Source organism: Cricetulus griseus, chromosome X (genome assembly GCF_003668045.3).
Source record: "Cricetulus griseus strain 17A/GY chromosome X, alternate assembly CriGri-PICRH-1.0, whole genome shotgun sequence".
NCBI lineage: Eukaryota > Metazoa > Chordata > Mammalia > Rodentia > Cricetidae > Cricetulus > Cricetulus griseus.
Window position 1 is genome coordinate 107252659 of NC_048604.1, and position 22565 is coordinate 107275223.

At 43.0% G+C, this 22565-nt stretch overlaps 1 protein-coding gene across 6 annotated transcripts in view; it reads right to left on the reverse strand.

Annotated features, from left to right (window-relative positions):
- Positions 1 to 21211, reverse strand: part of Kdm5c (lysine demethylase 5C) — a 40291-nt gene extending 19080 nt beyond the window's left edge. For 2 of the 6 annotated variants that reach the window (XM_027432180.1, XM_027432183.1), the window contains exons 1-10: positions 20719 to 20868; positions 16885 to 16962; positions 13949 to 14071; positions 13497 to 13667; positions 11525 to 11659; positions 8474 to 8597; positions 8196 to 8377; positions 6145 to 6303; positions 2301 to 2420; positions 2018 to 2176 (exon numbers count right to left, since the gene is read on the reverse strand). In XM_027432180.1, coding sequence (XP_027287981.1) covers positions 2018 to 2176; positions 2301 to 2420; positions 6145 to 6303; positions 8196 to 8377; positions 8474 to 8597; positions 11525 to 11659; positions 13497 to 13667; positions 13949 to 14071; positions 16885 to 16962; positions 20719 to 20868 — 1401 coding nt within the window. Of the gene's footprint in view, positions 1 to 2017; positions 2177 to 2300; positions 2421 to 6144; positions 6304 to 8195; positions 8378 to 8473; positions 8598 to 11524; positions 11660 to 13496; positions 13668 to 13948; positions 14072 to 16884; positions 16963 to 20718 lie in introns of all 6 variants that reach the window. The other 4 variants (XM_027432185.2, XM_027432184.2, XM_027432182.1 and 1 more) reach the window with 4 other exon arrangements.
- Positions 21212 to 22565: the final 1354 nt, after the last annotated feature.

The following is a 22565-nucleotide window of genomic DNA, read 5'->3' on the forward strand; positions in this document are numbered from 1 at the left end:
ACATACAGAATAACTATTTGCCTAACAAGATATGAACCACTGGGGGAGGGGGAACAATAAAAGCAGATGGCCAGATTTTAAAACAGAGAGTAGGTAGATATAAAAATTATCAACAATGGAAAGATTCAATAATTATTAAAATGATGACATGCAAGCAGCAAGCAAGTATATGAAAAGTGCTCTACCATTAATTATCAAAGAAACACAAGCCAAACCCACAATGATATATTACCTGGCTTCAATAAAAACGACTCTTATTATAAATAAATCACAGTTCTGTATGATGATTTCTATTTATAACTTTTTTATAATAAAGTTTTAGTAAATTTCAAAAAAAGGCAAATAGACAGGGGATAAAAACAGGTAGCAAAATACTTGTTTAGCATGCACAAAAGCCCTGTGTTCAATCTCCAGTATAGCAAAATGATAGTCAACACTAGTGGTGATATGGAGAAAAGGGAAGCCCTGAATATTGTAATAAAAATATAAATCAGGGGGACTGGAGAGATGGCTCAGTGGTTAAGAACACTATCTGGTCTTCCAGAGGACCCGAGTTCAATTCCCAGCAACCATCTGTAGTGAGATCTGGTGCCCTCTTCTGGCATGAAGGCATACATGCAGACAGAACTCTGTATACATAATAAATAAATACATCTTTGAAAATATATATATAAACCAGTACAGCCATGCTGGAAAACATTTTGGAAGTTCTTCAAAAACACGCTGAAAATAAAACTATCATATAATGGGGGCTGAAGAGATGGCTCCACGGTTAAGAGCACTGGCTGCTTTTCCAGAGGTCCTGAGTTCAATTCCCAGCAACCACATGGTGGCTCACAACCATCTGTAATGTGATCTGGTGCCCTCCTCTGGCATACATAATAAATAAATCTTAAAACCAAAAAATATGCCTGGCATTGGTGGCACACGCCTTTAATCCCAGCATTCGGGCGAATCTCTGTGAGTCCGAGGCCAGCTTGGTCTCCAGAGCGAGTGCCAGGAGAGGCTCCAAAGCTACACAGAGAAACCCTGTCTTGAAAAACCAAAAAAAAAAAAAAAAAAAAAAAAAAAGAAAGAAAGAAAGAAAGAAAACACACAAAAAAACTATCATATAATGTACAATTCCCTACAGGTTACATAACCAAGAGAAACAAAATCAGCATGTTGCAAAGCTATCTGCACTCCCATGTTTACTGTAACATGGGAGTTTGTTTTTTGTTTACTTGCTTGTTTATTTACAAAACAGCCAAGAAAAGGAAACCAGTCTAAGTTGTCTATCAATCAAAAAATATATATAATATGTAATATACACACACATTGGAATACTATTCAGCCATTAAAAAGGATGAAACCCTGTTATTTGTGGCAGCACAGATGGAACTGGTGATCACTACATTGAGTGAAATAAGCCAGGCACAGGAAGGCAAATCTCGTTCCAATGTGGGGAAAAAAAAAAAAAAAAAAGATTGCTTAGATTTTAGAAACATCTTGAGTGTTGGGATTAAAGGTGTGCGCCACCACTGCCTACCTATTTTTATGCACAAATTTTTCAAGTTTAAATTAAAGTCTAACAAGCCAAAAACAACAACAACAACAAAAACAAAAAGGCGGGGGAGCTAAAACAACAACAAAGACAAAAACCCTGAACCCAAATACATTCTCTCCTCAGTCAAGTCTGGACTCTCAATCCTTCTTACTGTGTATTTGTGTATACCAAGCACTCCTTAGGTCCCTTCACCTACTTTTCACATAATTCTTATAACAAATTTGCATGGCAGGTATACCGCTATATTACAAATTAAGAAATAGGGCTCAGAGCGGGGAAAAAGCATCTTATACATGCACATTTTGGATACTACCTAGGCTGTGTTCTTTACATATAGCACTTCATCTAAATCTCAAAGCAACTACTTGAGGCAGGCATAACTATTCCAAAAGACACAGGTCTTTCAGACACTCAATGACGTGCCCAAATTCATACAGCTGACATATACAACCATGATAATCACCCACTCACCTCCTCCTCTGGGGTTAGGTGTCGCTTACTGTCACTGACAGGAAAACCGCTGCCAAATTCTTTGGAATGGATGTCAGCCCCATACTCAACAGTCACGTCTTCCTCAATGCTATTCACCAGCCGCCAGAACTCCTTCTCTACAAGTTCTGTGGGTACCATCTGGGGGAACAAAGAAGGGTGATGATCAGAGCCCATTTTATCCTGTCCACATTGACTCAGGGTAGGTACAGTACCAGTGCCCATGAAAGTAGCCCCAGTACTGCCCTAGCCCTCCATCACCTACGTGCACAGGCATGTTGAAGTAGTCAGCTTTAAAGGAGTCAGCCATCTCCCCAAAGCTCTGCAGAGTATATTCCCGGGTAGCTTGCTCAAAGCCAAAGGCTTCAGGAGGCCGCTTACACTCCTAAAACCCAAAGGAAAGAGAACAAGTCATAAAAATAGAGGCAAAGAGAGAATCATCTCAAGTGGAAGGGAAACATGGGATGGGAGTAGGGAGGGGAAAAAAGCCTTATTTTACAGCTCTACCTTTTCTTTCTAACTCTCAACTTAGCACATCTACTCATGCCACACAAGCGTTTCTATCATTCTGCTCATTGTTAGGATTTGGATATGAAGTGTCCTCCCCCAAAGTTCATGTATTAAAGACTTGGTGCTAAGATGGTGGTGCTATTTTGGAAAGCACTACAGACTTTAGGAGACAGGATCTCACTGCAGGAAGTAGGTCAGGAGTTGGGTTCTTGGAGGCAGTATCTTTGCCCAGCCCAACATGGTCTTCCTCTCTCCTTTTAGCTGTCATAATGTGAGTTGTACCATAAGCACTTCCCCACCAGGATGGACTAAACTCTCTACGACCATAAGCCAAAATCTTTCTTCCTTTAAACTATTTCTCCCAGGATCTGGAGAGATGGCTCAGCAGTTAAGAGTTCTTGCTGCTCTTGCAGAAAATCCAGGTTCAGTTCCCAACATGCACACGGTGCTCACAGCCATCTGCAACTCCAGTTCGAGGAAATCCACAACCCTCTTCCAACCTCTGTGGGCACCAGGCATGTACACGGTGCAAGATACACACAGGCAAAACACTCATACATATAAAATAAAATAAACATAACTAAATATTAAACTGTTTCTTTCAGATGCCTTTATAGCATATTCACAGAGTTCATTCTCCATGGAAATGTCTTCTAATACTTTTATGTTTCTTTTCTGGGAGCTGGGGTTTGACTCCAAAGTCTTATATGTGTTAATTAGGCACTCTACCACTGAGCCCCTTTCCTCCTTCCTTTTACTGACTTCAAAACACAACTTTTAGAACACTTGCCCAGAATGTATGGAACTCTTGGATCATTCCTCAACACTGAAACAAACACCCAAACTCCAAGCCAAGTACAGTCGTATAAACCTATAATCCTAGCTACTCGGATCCTGAGGCAAAAGAATCATTTGAGGCCCACAAACCCAAGATTAGCCTGAGCAATGTAGCAAGATACTTTTTAAGAAAATCCTGTCTCAACAAACAAAACCCAACTTGAGAGTGCTTTGGCTCACATCTTAATTCTAGCACTTGGAAAATCCGAGACAAGGGGTTTATGACCTAGGTTACTCAACAAATTTTAATTATTTATTTGTTGGTTGGTTTTTCAAGGCATCATTTCTCTGTGTAGCTTTAGAGTCTGTCCTGGAACTGGCTCTGTAGACCAGACTGGCCTTGAGCTGCCACCAGAGTGCTGGGATTAAAGGCGTGCGCCACCACCGCCCAGCCTTAACAACTGATTTTGAAAAACCAAGTGCTTCCAGGAAACACAAACAGGTGGATCTATGTTGGATACCATCCAGGTGTACATAATTTGTCACAAACCAGCCTGGACTACCTAACAAGACACTGTCAGAAAAAAAAAAAAAAAAAAAAGTAAAAATTGCTAGGTATGGTAGTATATGCCTTTAATCCCAGCACATGGGAGACAAAAGCAGGAAGATTTCTATGAGGCCAGCCTGATCTACATAGCAGTTCCAGGACAGCCAGGGCTCTACAGAGACCCTGTCTCAAACAAACAAAACAAAAAAGAAAAAGAGATTTCAGTGGGATTACTTTCCTAGCATACACAAAGCCTAAGTTTGATCCCCAGTAACACTACCACCCCCCAAAAAGAAAGAAAACATAAACCCAGTTTCAATCTCATAACCTGTAAAGAGTCCTCCCCACTATATTTCATGATCTTCTAGAACTTCGCCATCTAAAATAGACCATAAGCTCTGACTTCAATATGCTATTCTGATCCTGTATTATCTCTCCAATAAAATTTGAGTTTATGCAGATTGCTCAGGAAAATTTTTAATGTCTAGGCTGGAACTGTAATCCTGGAATTTTAATTCCAGCACTCAATATTCTTTCTAGTGCCTTGTTAGACAAAAAATGAAGAAAACAGCTTCTACAATGTCAACTCCTATACTATTCCTTCTCTTCAGACTGTCACAGCTACAGGCATGAGTCTACCTCACTTGCAGTGATGTTCATGATTTAGATGGGAACCATATATACTCCAAAGTCAGATACATATCCTGCATAGATCTGAAAAATAAATGTCAATCTGGTCCACTGGCTCATCATTACTCAGAGAAGAAAGCCAAACAGTTTGTCTCCCTCATCTACAATACTGTTGGCATCCATAATTTTCCATTAGAATCTCCAAGACTACCAAGAACATTTTGTACAGTATCCTAGTCCTTTTTCACCCCTTTATATGTATGCACTTGCACACCTGTCTTGTGGAGAATAAGGTAAGATTGTCAATGTATGCCCTCCAGAAACCCAGAGGGAAATGTAGAATATGGATGAAGGTAGGAAAGACATGAAATGAATGTGTCAGACATCTTGGGTACTGGGCCTCACTGCTGCTTTTGTGGCTCCTCCTTACTACACTATACCTATCTGCCCTAGGCAGTGTAAAATCCTGTTTCCCTACCTGGAACACCAATGGCCCTCTTCTACACCCTTGATCACTATAAACCAAATCTAAATACCCTAACAGGAAGAAAGTAAGTAATCAATATACCCTCTTGATGAAAACTTTGAATCTTTTAATTCATTTAATACAGAAAGGGTATGATCTTACAAAAGTCTTTTTTTTTCCCCCCTTTTTTTGGTTTTTCAAGACAGGGTTTCTCTGTGGCTTTGGAGGCTGTCCTGGAACTAGCTCTTTGTAGACCAGGCTGGTCTCGAACTCACAGACATCCTCCTGCCTCTGAGTGCTGAGTGCTGAGATTAAAGGCGTGCGCCACCAACGCCCGGCGTTACAAAAGTCTTTAGAGTATAGAACAAGATTTTTAAGTGTCTTAAAGTTAATTATATATATGACAGAAAAAAAGAAAATACTTGGGAATCAAAAGGACAGCATTTTGTTGTTGTTGTTGTTTTAAATTTCTAGCCAGGACAGATGGTGCAAGCCCACAAATCCAGTTACTTGGGAGGACTACAAGTTAAGGCCTGCCTGGGCCACAAAGTGAGTTCAAAACAAAAAATAAAAAATAAGACACAGGCTGAAGATATAGCTCAGCAGTAGAGGGTACTTCCTTAGCTTGCTCAAAGCTATAGGTTCAATAAATAGCTATATGGTCTATCGTAGATAGTTAATCCTGTCATTTAAAGTTCATTCTTGATATCTTCCCTAATCACTACTCTGAATTTTCCTTGACCTGGGCATGGTGGCTCACACCTATAATCCCAGGCTCTGAGAGGCCGAGGAAGGAAGACTGATTGATGTGAGTTTAAAGCCAGTCTGTGCTATATAGTGAGACACTATTTCAACAAAACAACAAACCAAACAAACAAACAAACAAAAATCCACCTTTCCTATCTGGTCAACTACTACAACTCAGGGTTTCTATCAGTTTTAACATCTGCTTACAAGTCAATACACATAGTTCATCACCACACAGTCCATCTAATTGTAATACCCCACATGTAGTCTGGAGCTCCCACAGGACAGGAGCATAAATTACATTTTCTCTTTCTCTTTCTCATAAAGCTCTGCAAAGCCTAGCCTTACTCTGAAGTCCTAATTCTACAGCTGCGGCAGGAGGCTCCTCTTAGACCATACAAAGGAAAGCAAGATATCCCATGTGGACCTTACCGCCATAACACACTTTGGACACCTCCAGACACCTTTTGGGATCTCAGGCAAAGGAGGCAGCAGGCAAAAGATGTGGTAATTGTCATCACAACCATCACACAGCAAAAGTTTGTCATCTTCATCACCTCGGGAACACATTCGGCACACGTATGACTCAATCTGCCACAGAGAAGCAAAGGGTTATTAACATAGGCCCTGTCTAGTCATTGAACATCAGGCCCCTCCAGACAATATCCTATTCCAGAGAGTTCCCAATTGGAAGCCATTAGTGTTTGCTGGCTTGGTTGTTCATGTCCCTATACAAGCTAGTCATTAAAGACCTGGAGTTCAGCTGCATGCAGGCACTACCTCCCCAAGACAAGTAGAGATGAGGGCAGTCTTTTTCTTTTCTCTTTCCTTTTTTTTTTTTTTTTTTTTTTTTTTTATAAAGACAGGGTTTCTCTGTGGCTTTGGAGGCTGTCCTGGAACTAGCTCTTGTAGACCAGGCTGGTCTCGAACTCAGAGATCCATCTGCCTCTGCCTCGCAAGTGCTGGGATTAAAGGCATGCGCCAACACCACCCAGCCTTCTTTTGGTTTTTCAAGACAGGGTTTCTTTATGTAGCCTTGGCTGTCCTGAAACTAGCTCTATAGACCGGGCTGACCTCGAACTCAGAGAGATCTGCCTGCCCCTGCCTCACAAGTTCTGGGATTAAAGGCTCACACCACCACTGACCTTTGAGAGCAGTTTTACTACTCTTCAATCTTCTCATTTTAATCATTCAAGAAACACCACATTCTATGGCAGAGATGAGAAAGATCTGGTATCTGATTTCAAAGGGCACAGTACTCTAGAGTGCTCATAAAAATAGAAGACTGAGCCAGGCACTGGTGGTGCATGCCTTTAATCCCACCACTCGGGAGGCAGGGGCAGGCAGATCTCTGTGAGTTCAAGTCCAGCCTGGTCTACAGAGCAAGTTCCAGAACAGCCTCCAAAACAATACAGAGAAACCCTGTCTCGAGAACCCCCCCCCCCAAAAAAAAAGAAAACTGCCATAGCAGCCAATAAGAAATACTGTGGGAACAGTATTTCTCTATTTCCTAGAGAAAGGAAGCAGCACTCATATTACTTAGAGATGAGGGAGGACTTCCAGGAAGGAGACCTTTCTTTTTTTTTTTTTTTTATTAGACAGGGTTTCTCTGTGTAGCTTTGGAGTCTATCCTGGCACTCGCTCTGGAGACCAGGCTGGCCTCAAACTCACAGAGATCCACCTGCCTCTGGAGTACTGGGATTAAAGGCGTGCGCCACCAACACCCGAAGGAGTTTTTTTTTTTTTTTTTTTAAAGATTTATTTAATTACATTAACAGTATGCTGTCTGCATGCTTGCCTACTTGCCTGAAGAGGGCACCAGATCTCAGTACAAATGGTTGTGAACCAACATGTGGTTGCTGGAAACTGAACTCGGGACCCCTAGAAGGGCAGCCAGTGCTCTTAACCTCTAAACCACCTCTCCAGCCCCTCTGAAGGGAACATTTGAAGTTAACTGAAATTTGAAAGGAAGCTAGTGCTTGGCAACTAGATCAGAGCACAAAGAGAAATTCTTTGAGAAACCATATGTACAAGGAATACAGAATTACAAAAGAAATAAAGGCTTGTCTCTTGAAAAGAAAAAAAAAAAAAACAAATATATGTAAAAGTAGTTCAGAACAGCTATAGCAGAGAAGTGAGGGAGGTAGTGCTGGACAATGAGGTTAGAGATCAGCAGGAACTGGACCATGCATGATAATGAAGATAATGAAGATTTTAGCTTTTATCCTGAAGCACTGGACAATAGGAGTCCTCTCTGGACTCTTCTAGCACTTTATGTGGAAAGTAGCTATTTACTCATCCTTGTTCTGTGTTCCAAATTAGCTGGCCTTATCCCCCCCCCCCCCATTAAGTAAACTACCTGCAGGAAGGGCCCTCTAGACCCACTTTTCTACTTAATGCAACCTAGTCCAGTGCCATGCTGGAGAAATGCTCACTGAAGGGATGAGAAGCAGAGCTCTAGGAAGTCAGGGCTGGGTCCTTACAAACTGGGCATTGCTGTGGTTCCTTCGAAGCCTCATGGTCATCTTGGTGCAGGGCTCAGGGCTGTGACTCAGTTCCTCCTTGCCTTCTAGGAAGGTCTTGGGCGAGGCTGATTCCATCTTCACATCCCCACCTAATTCCTCCTTTACCACCACAGTAGGAGGACACTCAAGCCCTTCTTTATCTGTAGGAGAGAAAAGTGGTTCCAAATTTAAATGAGATATGTATGGTCCTGCCTTCTCCCTCCATATGAAGCCATCACCGGTATCTTAGGTCTTACCTTTTTTCCGCAGAGTCTTGTCCTTAGCCATAAGGCCCAGCCCCATCATTTTGGGACCTGCTCCATATATCTGTAGCTTCTTCAGTTCTGGATTTTTCTCAATATCTTCCTCTGTGGGTTCCGGCTACAAAGAAAGCAGGAAATGAGTCAAGACTACAATCTGGAGCAGGTTTCCCAACCCTAAAAGAAAAGCTCAGACTATATCTACACATACACACACACACACACCACTAAGTTTGTGCCAGGAACTAATGCACATATGGGCCGGGGCAAGAATTCAGAGTTTATTTTTGAAGACTAGGGATTAAGTCCTAAGTCTTTTCGTTAAAGGTTCAGCAAGATGAGTCAGCATTGCTTGCTATCAAGCCTGACAACCCGAGTTGAATCTCTGGGACCCAGATGGTAGAAGGGAAGAACCAACTCCAGTGAACTGTCCTCTAGTACATGTTTGCCAAAGCAGAAATACGCAGATATGCACATGTACAAATACACACACAAACACAAACAAACACACACACACACACACACACACACACAAACACACACACACACACACACACACACAGACACACACACATCAAATCTAATAATAACAATGAAACACATTTAGGGATTCATGAGGTCCTATGTCCAGCTGCCAGTAAAAGGAGAGAAGCAACTGATAGGTTCTTCATGTCCTGGTGCATGACCACACACCTATGCACAAATGAACAACACAATTGAACTCGGTAGACTAAAAAAGAAATTTAATTAATTAATTAAAAAGTATAAAAGGAAGACATGTTGGGAGATGTGATGAGAGTACCCTGGAAGTTGGGGAGGGGGACTGAGAGGTATATATGATCAAGATACACTGTATACATACATGAAATTTTCAAATAAATATAAAAATTTTAGGAGCTAGAGAGATGGTTGAATGGTTAAGAGCATCCATGCAGGCAGCTCACAATTTATCACCTGTAACTCCAGCTCCAAAGAATCAGACTCCTCCTTCTGGCCTCTGTGGGCAATTGAACTTACATGCTCATACTTCTCCACAAAAACATGTGCATACACATAATTAAAAAGGAAATCTAGGGGCTGGAGAGATGGCTCAGTGGTTAAGAGCACTGGCTGTTCTTCCAGAGAACTCAGGTTCGATTCCCAGCACTCATATGGCAGCTCACAATTATCTGTAACTGCAGTTCCAGGGGATCCAACACCCTCTTCTAGAACCCATGAAGACCAGGCACACATATGGTGGATATACATACATGCAGGTAAACATCCATACACATAAAATGTTTTAAAACTTCAAAAAAAAATGTTTTTAAGAATTTAAAAGAAAACTGACAAGAAATTAAAAGCAAAATGTCAGTTTTGCCAACTATAAAATAAAAATATTAACTTCTATCTTATAACTTAGGGATAACATATTATAAGAAGTAGAGTGGTACTTGAACCACCTTTTCCAAATAAGTGTAGCAATTCAAAGAAGCTATTCATCTTTTATCAAGCAAGCCTCTCCTTACAGCAAATGTAAACCATTACAGAAAACTACAACTGGACACAATGAAGAGAAGCCAATGGAATTGTGGAGAGCGGGGCTCCAGTGGATAAATCTGCATCACAGCTCTTCAATCTATGGCTCAAGGAATATTGTGAAAGAGGGATGGAAGATCCTAAGAGCCAGAACACCAAGAAGTCTGCTGTGAAAGACTCTCCTAAAAATGGCTGCATAAACCAGGCATGGTAGTGCATGCCTTTAGTTCAAGTACTCTGGGAGGCAGAGGCAGGAGGATCTCTGTGAGTTCAAGGCCAGCCTGGTCTACAGAGTGAGCTCCATGGAGTCTGGGCTACACAGAGAAAAACCCAGTCTCAAAAAAACAAAACAAAAAAGACTAAATAAGCAAAACCAGAACAATGGCAATATTAATGGACATGCTAACATGGGGGGGGGGGGCAGATTTCATGGTGTCCCATCCCCAGACAAAGAACTACAGGCAAATACTGACTGCTAGGAGAATTAGCTTCTCACAGGAATAAGCCCCTTGATTTGGTTGCCCAATGCTGAGTGATCAGTTTTGAAATCATATATTTATATGTATACTTGTTACATATATGCATGTATGTTCACAAAAAATTTAATCAAAGAAAAAAGAGGCTATCAATTTGAGAGAGGACATGCTTTAAAGGAGGATAACTGGAAGGGGATGGAGGAAGGAAGGGGAAGGAAGAAAAGATGTAATTAACTCAATTTCAATTAAAAACATTTTTAAAAACCTTTCTAAATAAATAAATGAGTAAATGAGTAAATAAAGAGTAACATTATTGCTGGGTATAGGAGGTACATGCCTTTAACCCAACACTTGGAAGGTAGAGGCAGGTAGATCTCTGAGAGTTTGAGGACAGCCTGGTCTACATAGCAAGTTCTAGGCCAGTCAAAGCTACAGGGTGAAATCCTGTCTTAATGCCCCTTCCCCCCCCAAAAAAAGAAGAAGAAAAAAAGGAAAACACCATTTGACATTAATATGGCCTGCTAAATTAATATTCCTCAATGAGCACATAGTGTATATATTGTTCTCTGTTGTCCCATGCCAAAAAAAAGGAAGGTACATAATCCTCTGTCTGAAGGTAGGGTATAGAAATAAGATGACTTCTGAGCTGGAGAGATGGCTCAGAGGTTCAGAGCACGGTCTATTCTTCCAGAGGACCCGGGTTCAATTCCCAGAAACCACATAGTGGCTCACAACCATCTGTAATGAGATATGGTGCCCTCTTCTGGCCTGCAGGCAGAACACTATATATAATAAATAAATAAATCTTAAAAAAAAAATGACTTCTACTTTATGAGCAGAAAGGAACAAATCAGGCACACAAGACATAAAAGGTATAGTCCAAACAGATCTCCAACTCAACTGAGTAGTGAAATGATCAATAATAATGAAGCCAGAGAGGCATGCTAATGCTTAAGAGCACAAAAGAAAATGCAACAGTGTACATGGCTTCAGTCAACAAGCAGCATGCTTTCTACCCCAAAGCCCCATATCTGGCAAGAAGAAAAGCACTCACATCAGGCTGTAGTCTCTTTGCCCGTCGTCCATAACTGTTGAACTTGGAAGGCTGCACAGACTGTCGGAGGGGAATGCTGTGGGGTTTATATTCCTTATCTTTCTCCTCATTATCAAATGGACGTGTGTTACACTGCTAGAGATAAGTAAAGAGTAAGGACCAAGGCATGGAATTTCAGCCCCCAAAGTAAGACCTTCCTTTCGCCTTCATCCAATGGCCAAAGTTGTGGCCTATGTCCCTGAACACCAATACCCCCAGTTCAACTGGTCTTTATCACTAACACCTTACATACTTTGGGAATTCCTTCTCCTTTTCAACTTATTTGTATGTGTCTACGTTATGTGTGTGGCATTCATGTCACAGTGAGTATGTGAAGGTCAGAGAATAACCCCTGAAAGCCAGTTCTCTCCATCATGTGCATTCCAGGTCGACCTCATGTCACCAGGCTTGGAAGCAAGCATCTTAACCTAATGAGTCATCTTCCTGCCACTGACAAGCCTTTTTCTTCTCCCCCCCTCCCTCACTCTGGTGGGACTGAACCCAGGGGTTCTACAGATAACTATAGGACTTGGACAATAGACACTAAAAAAAAAAAAACACAAAAAAGCATTACTAGGAAAGGGTAAGGTCTAGTTTCCCAGTATCCAGTCCATGGAACCAGTCCTATTAAGAGTAGTAATATAGGGGCACTGGAGAGATGGCTCAGAGGTTAAGAGCACTGACTGTTCTTCCAGAGGTCCTGAGTTCAATTCCCAGCAACCACATGGTGGCTCACAACCGTCGGTTATGAGATCTGGTTCCCTCTTCTGGTGTGCAGATATACATGGAAGCAGAATGTTGTATACATAATAAATAAATAAAATCTTTAAAAGAAAAAAGTAGTAATATAGGGGCTGGAGAGATGGCTGGAGCTGGAAAGATGGCTCAGAGGTTAAGAGCACTGGTTGCTCTTTCAGGTCCTTAGTTCAATTCCCAGCAAAGACATTGAAATCTGGTGCCCTCTTCTGGCCTGCAGGCAGAACAACACTGTATACATAAAAAATAAATAAATCTTTAAAACAAATGTTAAGAGTAGTAGTTTGAGGGCTGGAGAGATGGCTCAGAGGTTAAGAGCACTGACTGCTCTTCCAGAGGTCCTGAGTTCAGTTCCCAGCAACCACATGGTGGCTCACAACCATCTATAATGCCCTCTTCTGGTGTGCAGATATACATATACAATCTTTAAAAAAAAAAAAAGTAGTAGTTTGAAAAAAAAAAAGAGTAGTAGTTTGTGGTGGTACACATTGGTAATCTTAGCACTTGAGGAAAAGAGGATTAAGAGTTCAAAGCCAAGGGCCCAGCGAGATGGTTCAATGGGTACCTGCTGTCAAGCCTGAGAATCTCAGTTCAATCCCAAGGACCCACATGGTAGAAGAGAATGAAGTCCTGAAAATTACCTTCTGACCTCTATGTGCATACATGCACACATCATAAATGTAATTTATAAAGCTCAAAGTAGGGATCTGGGGACAAAGCCAGAGTTTGATCCCCAGTATTGCTTAAACTGAGCATGGTGGGGCATGCCTGTAATCTCAGTGACTTGGGAGGTGGAAACAGAAGGATCAAGAGTTCAAACTCGTCTTTGCCTACAAAGTTTGAGATCAGCTTAGGCTATAAGAGGATCCTGTTTCAAAAGAAAATAAAAAAGAATCTAAGACAACAAGGGCATGGCAGTTGAAATATCCTACTTATTAGTCACCTCTGCACTCCCCACCAAAAAGGAGTTTTAAGTAGTCTGAGCTACGTGGTAAGTAGAATAGCAACATGGTAAATTCTAAACCAGCCTGCCACAAATAAAGACCCCATGCCAAATATGAATAAATAAATAAATAATAAATAAATAAATAAAAGTTTTTAGGAGCAAACAAAAATTGTGCCAATATGTGCCTGGGGACAAAGACTTTCTTACTCCACCACAGCCTGGCATCCTTACCACAAGGTTGGCTCCAGACTGGTACATTTCATAGGGATAAACAATGCGTTCATAGTGAGAGCGTAGCAGGGAACCTATGTTTTTGCCAGGTGGGTAGTTGAGGCGTTGGGCCACACGGGCCCATCGACGGTCTTTGCAGATAGTTTCATAACCACCTTCTTCCACCACAATCTGGAAGGAAGAGCAAGAAGGGACATGATGCACTATGTGTGTGAACATGCAGAAGCAAGCCTACAGAAAAGGGTAAGGAAGACAACTGCAGCCTCTCACTTCACTAGGAGCCACCCAATCTCCAACTGCTACAAGAGGTGGGAAAACATGCTGGTGTGCTACCAGTCTACCCCTTCCATTACAGCCCAGAGACCCAATATTCAAACCAAAAGGGGTCATACAGTAGCAAGGGTTTATATTGAGATGGGGTTGGGGAATATTTGAAAAAAACATGTTCTTACTTTGCTGAGGCTATAGAGGTCCAAGATCCGTCGTTCTACATTGGGAATCTTTAAGGATGAGCCCTGGATCTCCCAGAATTTGGCAATCTGGTCCAAATAGTTCAGTTTCACTCTTGTCTGGGCCTAAAGAAGAAATGGCTCAAAGACACTGGCCACATCCTACCAACACCCATCCATTACCACCAACACTCCATCCCACCCACGCCCCCCACTCTGCAGTGACCCATCTTCTGGCTCCCAATGGAATGAGCTCTGGGCTCCAGACAATACTTAGCCCCACTGTTCTCTCATCTTCCAGAAGATCATAATAGTCTTTATACATATTCTCTCTCATTCTCCTAACAAGGTTATTTGTGTATTATTATCTGTTGTACAGATGAAGAAATGGGGACAGAAGAGTTAAGTCACATAACAAGCACTAAGACACTAAATATCAAATAACTCTAAGCTTAGCTTTCTTTCCGCTACTACTGATTTGCTGCATTTGAGCAAATGAGCACTACTCACTGCATCCCCATATGCTTTCATTAGAAAATAAATAAGTGCTAGGTGTGGTAGCTCCCACACCAGTAATCCCAGCACTTGAAAGGAAGAGGAGGGAAGATAAGGAGATCAAGTCTGGCCTCCATTACATAGCAGATTTGAGGCCTGCCTGGGTTATTTAAGACACTGTCTCAGAACTAAAATGGTACACTTACCCCAGAGATATGGGCTTAATTAAGAGTAGTGAAGGCCCTCTGGAAATTTCAGAATTATAGCCAAGTTCTACATACGGCTCCAAAAGAGCACATTCATCACCTTTTGTACCACAAAAATTGTTTTGTAGTGGCTGAATTATGAGAATGGCCTGAAGAACTAAGAAGGCATACTGAAACAGCAATGATATCTGGCTAACTCAAGACCTGATATGGATGAAAGATCCTAGAAACAAGGTTTCCCAAGCTTGCCTAAAATCTCACTGGCCTAAGAAGGCTCCCCAAAGGTCCTAAGTCTGTAACTCATCACTTGAGACAGACGCACTTTTCTAGTCAGTAATTTTGAGTCCTAGGTAGAGAAGAACTAAGGTCTACCCATGGTAAGGAATGAACTAAAGTTCCTTGGCACTGAGAATCCTTTTTTTTTTTTTTTTTTTTTTTTGGTTTTTCAAAACAGGGTTTCTCTATTGCTTTGGAGCCTGTCCTGGAACTTGCTCTGTAAACAAGGGTGGCTTCGAACTCAGAGAGCCTCCTGCCTCTGCCTCCTGAGTGCTGGGATTAAAGGCATGCACCACCAATGTTCGGTTGTCAGTGAGAAAGAATCCTTAAGGGGCTAAGAATACCTTCTATATGAACCCTTACCTTTCCAAATTTGGCCTCATCCCTGCTCCTCCTTCCCCTCATTAATTAGCACAAACTCTCTAGAAGACCTGCTCTTGTTCAGTGCTAGGTAATACCTGGCCACAGTTATACCAGATACAGACCTGGTCATATTTATTTCTCCAAGGAACTCATACTACTTACAACAGATTACTCTGGTTCTGACTGGAACAATATCTAGACTGAGTTTAGGGCAGTAGCTCTAAATAGGAATAATTTTGTGCTCCATATTCATCCACACACAACTACCCCATGACCAAAATAAATGAATAAGTAAATCTGACCCAAATTGTCAATAGTGCTAGTGATGAAGAATTCTGGTCTCAAAAACAAGCAAACTTTAGGGTTTTCGTAATTCAGCTGGGCCCAATACTCCACTAGAATATTTAAAAAGGCTCAAAGTTACATATTAATGGGTGAGGAGTGGGAAAGGAACATGCAAAGGAACTTGCATCTTCTATGGAAAACTCCAGGACCTTGCCTAAAAGTCCAGCTTTAAGATACCTACTCTCATCATCCCAGGGCATTCTCAAGCTTCAGTGAAAAATACTACCTGTCCTAGGGGCCCAGACTTCCTGTATAGAAGAAAAGGGAAAAGGAAAAGTCTACCTGCCCGACCCCTGTCCATGTCTCTAACCATTCTAGCCTCTACAGACCAGTTCTTGTGTTGATTTTGTTCTTTAACCCCACCATCCACCATCCACTCTACCAAGTATCAAAGAAAGAATTAGGAAGCACAAAGCCATGTATAAATTAGATATATGAGGTCACACTGAGCTGGTCAAGGAAGGAAGAGATTTCAGCCAGCCACACAGCTACCTTTTGTTGACCCAGGTAGGGTAGGTATTGACAGGAAAAATTCATAAGTAGAAAAGTTTTGTGAGAAAAGAATATCTCCAGCCTTTGGGCTATCAAATTAAAAATGTGGCTGGGAGGCAGTCTCTCATGCCTTCAATCCTATGGGGGGGGGGGGTGCAGAGGCAGTTGGAGCTCTTAGTTCAAGGCCAGCCTGGTTTACATAGGAGTTTGAGGACACCCAGAACTACACAGAGAAACCCTGGCTTTTTTTGTTTTATTTTGTTTTGTTTTTGTGTTTTGTTTTGTTTTTCAAGACAGGGTTTCTCTGTGGCTTTGGAGGCTGTCCTGGAACTAGTTCTTATAGACAAGGCTGGTCTCGAACTCACAGAGATCCACCTGCCTCTGCCTCCCGAGTGCTGGAATTAAAGGCGTGTACCACCAACGCCTGGCTCAAGAAACCCTGTCTTGAAAAGTCAAATTAAAAAAAAAAAAAAAAAAAAGCTGGGCGTTGGTGGTGCATGCCTTTAATCCCAGCACTCAGGAGGCAGAGGCAGGCAGATCTCTGTAAGTTCGAGGCCAGCCTGGTCTCCAGAGCGAGTGCCAGGATAGGCTCCAAAGCTACACAGAGAAACCTTGTCTTGAAAAACCAAAAATAAATAAATAAATGAATAAATAAATAAAAAGTGAATTGTCCTTGCCCTTACATCTGGTGCTTCAAAGCTTCTTTTATGTCCTGGGCACACTTAACCCTCTCCAAACCACATCACCAGCCGCCAAACTCACCTCCAGCTCATTCAACCTCTGGATTCGAGGAGTAAATCTGAAGTTGTCTACTTCCACAGCAAAGGGTGGCTGCCAATCCTAGGAGAACAGAAAGGGGAAAGGAACTTGGGTTATCTCACTTTAATGCAAGATCACAGGGCATCTAAAGCAGCTCAGTGCTCCATTAATACTTCCTAAAACTTCTAGATACCTTAGATCCATCAACCTGGCAAACATCCAAATGGACCCACTCCCAACTTGCCCCAGGACTTATAGCAGTGCATAAGAGCCCCTCAAGGACCATATGCAAAGGCCTCATGTACATGCCCTGGTAAACTTCTATGTTTTTCCCAACAGTAAAGTGCTAGGATTTTGATAAGTATTAAAAGCTCAAATAAGTTAACCACAAATCTTCCATATACCTGCATCATCACCCTTCTCTAGGCAAGACACAAAGCCCAGAGTTCTGGCAAACCACACAGGACCTACAGTCAAAAGACCTGGGTTCATGTTGTAGCTCTACTAGTTACCAACTACGAGATCTTATCTTTCTGAATCTGTTTTCTTTCTTTCTTTGTTTCTTTGTTTCTTTCTTTCTTGGTTTTTCAAGACAGGGTTTATCTGTGTAACAGTTCAAGCTGTCCTGGACTCTCTTTGAAGACCAGGCTGGTCTCGAACTCACAGAGATCCGCCTGCCTCTGCCTCCAGTGCTGGGATTAAAGGCATGTGTCACCACCGCCCCGGCCTGAATCTGTTTTCTTCTCTGTAAGGTGGGCACATGAATTCTGGCCCTGGCTTCCTCATAAGACATTTGATCTCTAAGTCTGACCCCCACCAGTGAATACCCATGCAGGGTAGCTCAGCTCTGCTTCTGGCAGGAATTAACAGTTTAGGCCATCAATATCTGTTCTCTCAAACAGTCACAGAAGACACTGTAGGGAAGACCAAGGAACATGCAACTGCATCTCATACTCATTCACCAGGTCTGAAAGGCCTTCCTGTGGGTCCTCTCTCATATACTTGGCTGGTATAAGAGGCAGGGAAGGAAGTCTGGAAGTGGGAAGCCCAACAGTTGTGGCAAAGAATGCAAAGATTTATGGAGGGGAAGCCAAAAAAAAATTAAGGAAAGCTTTACCATGCCAAGTTAGAGCTTTTTCTGTTCTACCCAAAGGACAGCTATGAAGACGCCCCTTCCCAACAGCCTCATGAATACTTCCCCAGACAGTCCTCTCTTTGCTGGAACTCTGTTGTGTAGGAAGTGGTAAAAAGACCCCAGAATATCCTAGATCAATGTCATCATTTTACAAATGGAGAAAGTAAGACTCAGAGAAGAAAGTACATGCTAGTTAGAAACAGGGCCAACACTAGACCCATGTCCTCTGATCACTGGTTCTTAGCACTACACCAAACTACCAGCATTCATACACACAGGTACATACATACAAAAGGAGGGTAAAGGAATGGGAAAAGAGAAAGAAAGCTGTTGAGCTTTTCTGCACACACGCTCTCTCTCTTAGAAAAGGAGCCAGAGGATTCATATTTGCAAGTACACATATTCTTCTCCAACCCACAGTAGTAAACAGAAAGCGCCTGAGGTCAAGTAAAGTAGGAGAGAAAAAAAATTAGGCTAAAATGGTATGGCTTAAGCCCAGTGGACCTCCCCATATCCTCTTACCTTCCACCAGACTACAATACTCCCATCAGCCCAGATAACCCAGACAGAAAGGTACTCAAACCCAAAAAGCTCCAGTACCCCATTTTTCTGCTCAGTCAAGTTTTAAAGAATTGGTACATCATCAAGCACCTGACAGGAGAGTGAAGAACTGAAATCCTAAAGCAGGAGCTATAGATGCAACAGACAGATGGGGAAGGTCCAGCAAACTCTCATCTTAAGTCCTGTACTAGAGCAGTGCTCAAGAGAATGGCATTTAGAATGTGGTGACAAACAGGATGGCTATCTAATTCAAGAAGTTGAAATGCTCCCATATTGCCCATCCATCTATGCCAAGTGTAGCAGTCATATGCTCTGAAACTCAAACCCCAAATCACCCCTCTAAGACAAACTCCAATACCTACTCACACACAGGTTTGCATCCTGAGCCTAATCATTACTTGGGTGAGTAATTCAAGTTCCAAACAGAAGAAAGCCAAATGCTTTAGGGCCTAAAGGTGGTTTAAGGGTGGAGGAGGGGGCACAGAAAATCATCAACAATAAAAAGTCAGTTATCTTGGGCTGGAAAGAAGCGTGCTATTGGAGCACAGTCCCCTGTGGCCACACACACCATGAATGTGTTGTTCCTTCCCATCCTGGTCCCCCAAAGCAGGGTAATAGCACCTATATATGGCCAACCTTCCCAAAAGCCCAAGGGAGAAAAAGGGAAATTCAGACCTCAATTATCCCCATGTCAGATATGCCTCTCCTGTCTACTTCAAGGAATTTTCCTTAAGGCAATCCAGGAGTTCAACCTTTGCTTTCTGCTGACCTCCTGGACTATTACTACCACAGAAAAGTATACTCAGACACCTGTGGCCAAGCTCCAACAAGGAAGAAATTAAAATTAGCTTAACACAACACTTTCTAGACTCTAGGGCCTAGAGGATCCATCTAAAATGAGCCAACGGAAGGGCACCAAAAGCATTAAGTTGGATAAGGAGACCTGTGGTGCTCTCCTCCAGTGGGAATAAGGATTCACATCCTGAACCACCTCCTCAGAAATACATTGTTGTAGGCAAACTCAATCCAGCCTACCGAATCCCATGTGGTCACTAAACATTGATCATCATTTCTCCTCCAGTGTCGTCAAAGCAGCAGCCTGTCCTAGCCTTTGGAAAACTTCTGGTCTAGTCAGTGCTAGTACCAAGATACGGTCCTTTTTGCTGACATTTGGGAATCAAGGGAGATGTCCATAGCTCCGCTGTGTTTCTAGGAACCGCCATAGCTCCGCTCTGTTTCTGGGAACCGCCATAGCTCCGCTCTGTTTCTGGGAACCGAAGAAAACCTTATCTTATAGATCACCTACATACTGGGCCAGAGGTAAAGTAGAAATCTTCGGAGAAGGCCATACCACGTGAACTGGTCTAGATTTCTCTATAGGAAGTCTGTGGAGACCATGTGCAGGAAAGTTCTGACTAAAAAACGGAACAATTTCCTAAACCCATCTCTGAGAAGCCAGAAAGAGCACCCACTGTGAGAATGATTTCCTGACTGATCCATCAGGCCAGGATATTATCATAGATGAAGTGGCCTGACAGGGTGTGAGTAAACATGAGTCAACACACATAGGAGCAAACCAATGACCACATCAAGCACCTTCAGAGTCACAGTAATTACTACTTAGCAGAGTGTACTATGTTACCTAGTTTAATCTAATTACTCCCAGCAACCAATTCACAGGCTCAGAGATTACCTTACATGCCCAAGGTCATACAGATGCTAACCTTCTAAGTAGTTTTAAATTCAGATCTGTCTCCCACTTTTCCACTACACCACACAGCCTGCCTTAAAGAAAGTAACAGTAGTCGTTACTTTGATGTAGCTGATACAAAGTAAATAAGAGATGCGCTCTCCGTACCCCGCTGAGAACTCTTCCCCAGCCCACTAAGCATCTGTGTATTGTACCAAGAACAATTCTCATGAGCAGGGTGGCAGTGGGCTCAAACACCAGGTCACTTGCATGCCACAAAACGAGAGAACCCCTGACCCCAGCACCCCTTCTCCGATTCACGAGGCATCCACAAGATCCCAGCCAATCCATCTTCCCACACCTGCTGCCCTCCGCCCGGGACTTCACCACCCGCTACCCGGATCCACCCACAAGCTCGCCGCTGGCGACCATCATCAGCTCCCGGCCTTACCGCAGGTGGGCGGATCTTGCAAATGCCGGACTTCTCCGCGATGGGTCTGATTTTCGCGATGTAGCCAAGAGGGTCTCGGAACTCGGCCCAGCTAGGCTCGAACACCGGGCACTCCGGCGGCGGTAGGAAATCGTCGGACCCCAGCTCCATGGTGGGCCCGAGGACTGGGCCAGAGATCGGGAGGGCTCAGACCGCCCTTAAGGACTCATGGCGCCGCCGCTGTCTGGAACCGAGGCACTTCTCGGAGTCTAGGCCCTAAGCAGGACGGCCACCGCCCGTCAAGGGCCAAGGGGGGGCGGGTGCCGAGCTCTAAAAGTCTCAAGCTGAGGTTCCTATTACCGGTCCTTAATCCTGCTCCGTTTCTTCCACACCCTACCGCTGCCTCCCAACTATTGCAGCCTTCGCTACTACAGCTAAGTCCCAGTCGCGGCAGGTTTCATCGCCGCCACCGCCATCTTGGTTTGTCAGCGTCTCCTCCCCCTCCTCTGCACCTCACCACAACAAACCAGATCCTTCCGCGAGATGTCTCTCCGAGTTTTGTTTACTTTGAGTCAGAATAAACCCTAGGAAGCCTTCATTCTGTGGTTACTAAGATAAATCGGGTGATATATGCCCCTTATTTGGGGGTGGTTAGTTAAAAGTATTTACAAGACTGAGAGAAAATAGTTCATGTCGCCGGCGGAGGAACAAAATTGTAATTTGATTGCCGGATCCTTTTACCGGATGGACCATCGGTGCACGTTTAAAGGCCAGTGGTGCGCATGCGCAGTCTCTAGACAAACCGGAAGAGGAGCTAGTGTCCCTAGGTAGTGGGCCCAAGCTGGTACGCGGCCATGCGCGCTCGCACGCGCACGCACACGCGCACGCGCACGCACACGCGCACGCACACGCACACGCACATGCCCTAGATCCCAGGCAGGTTTTCAGCTCCTCCCCAATGTCCTTTGCTTTTTCTCCCAGGTCTTTTCTGTGTGAACCACGGAAGGCGGTGATTTCGAGGAATCCCCACCCCACACTCTGGGCCCGTATCTGGGAGAAGACTAACCAGACTTAAACCTCTGGGATTTTTGTTGTTGTTTTATTTTATTTTATTTTATTTTATTTTTAAAGGAAAGCAGGAAACTCCCCACTCCCTAGAGAATATGGAATTTTAGAAGCTTTAGTCCCACTTAGAGTAAAAATATATTATATTTACCCCAGCATCATTGGCCATCAGCATTTTAATGAATGCTTTCAGCTGTTCTGTATGCATTGTAACTGTATAAACACTGAGTGTGTGTATACTTTTGTGGCAACTACTGCTACAAAAAAAAGCCTGGATGTTTACATTTTTTTTTCCATGTATATGCACCACATGTGTGCCTGGTACCAGTGGAGGTCAGAAGAGGATGTTCAATTCCCTGGAACTCAAGTTATGGATGATTGAGAACCACCTTGTGGGAGCTGGAAACAGAATGTAGATCCTCTAAAAGAGTAACAAGTGATCTTAACCACTGAACCATCTCCCCCCCCACACCTGTTTTTATATTTTAACTATTAGATGTTTAAGCAACAGTACATTTCACCAGTGACTTCTGTGTAAAACACCTGTTTGCCAATTTGTGAGCCTGTAGTGTACTGCTTTTCCAACATTTACATACACATAGCTTGTGATTATTGTGGATAGCTGTTGTTATATGCATTTTTGTACCTACTACATGTACATCTACTGTGTGCAGGTTCCTTAAGCTGTTTCTCCATAGGTTCATCAGTGGCAACTATGTATCAAACCAGTACTTTAGAGCCGGAGATGTAGCTCAGTGGTGACATTTGTCTAATATATGCAAGGCCCTGGATTCAACCCATAG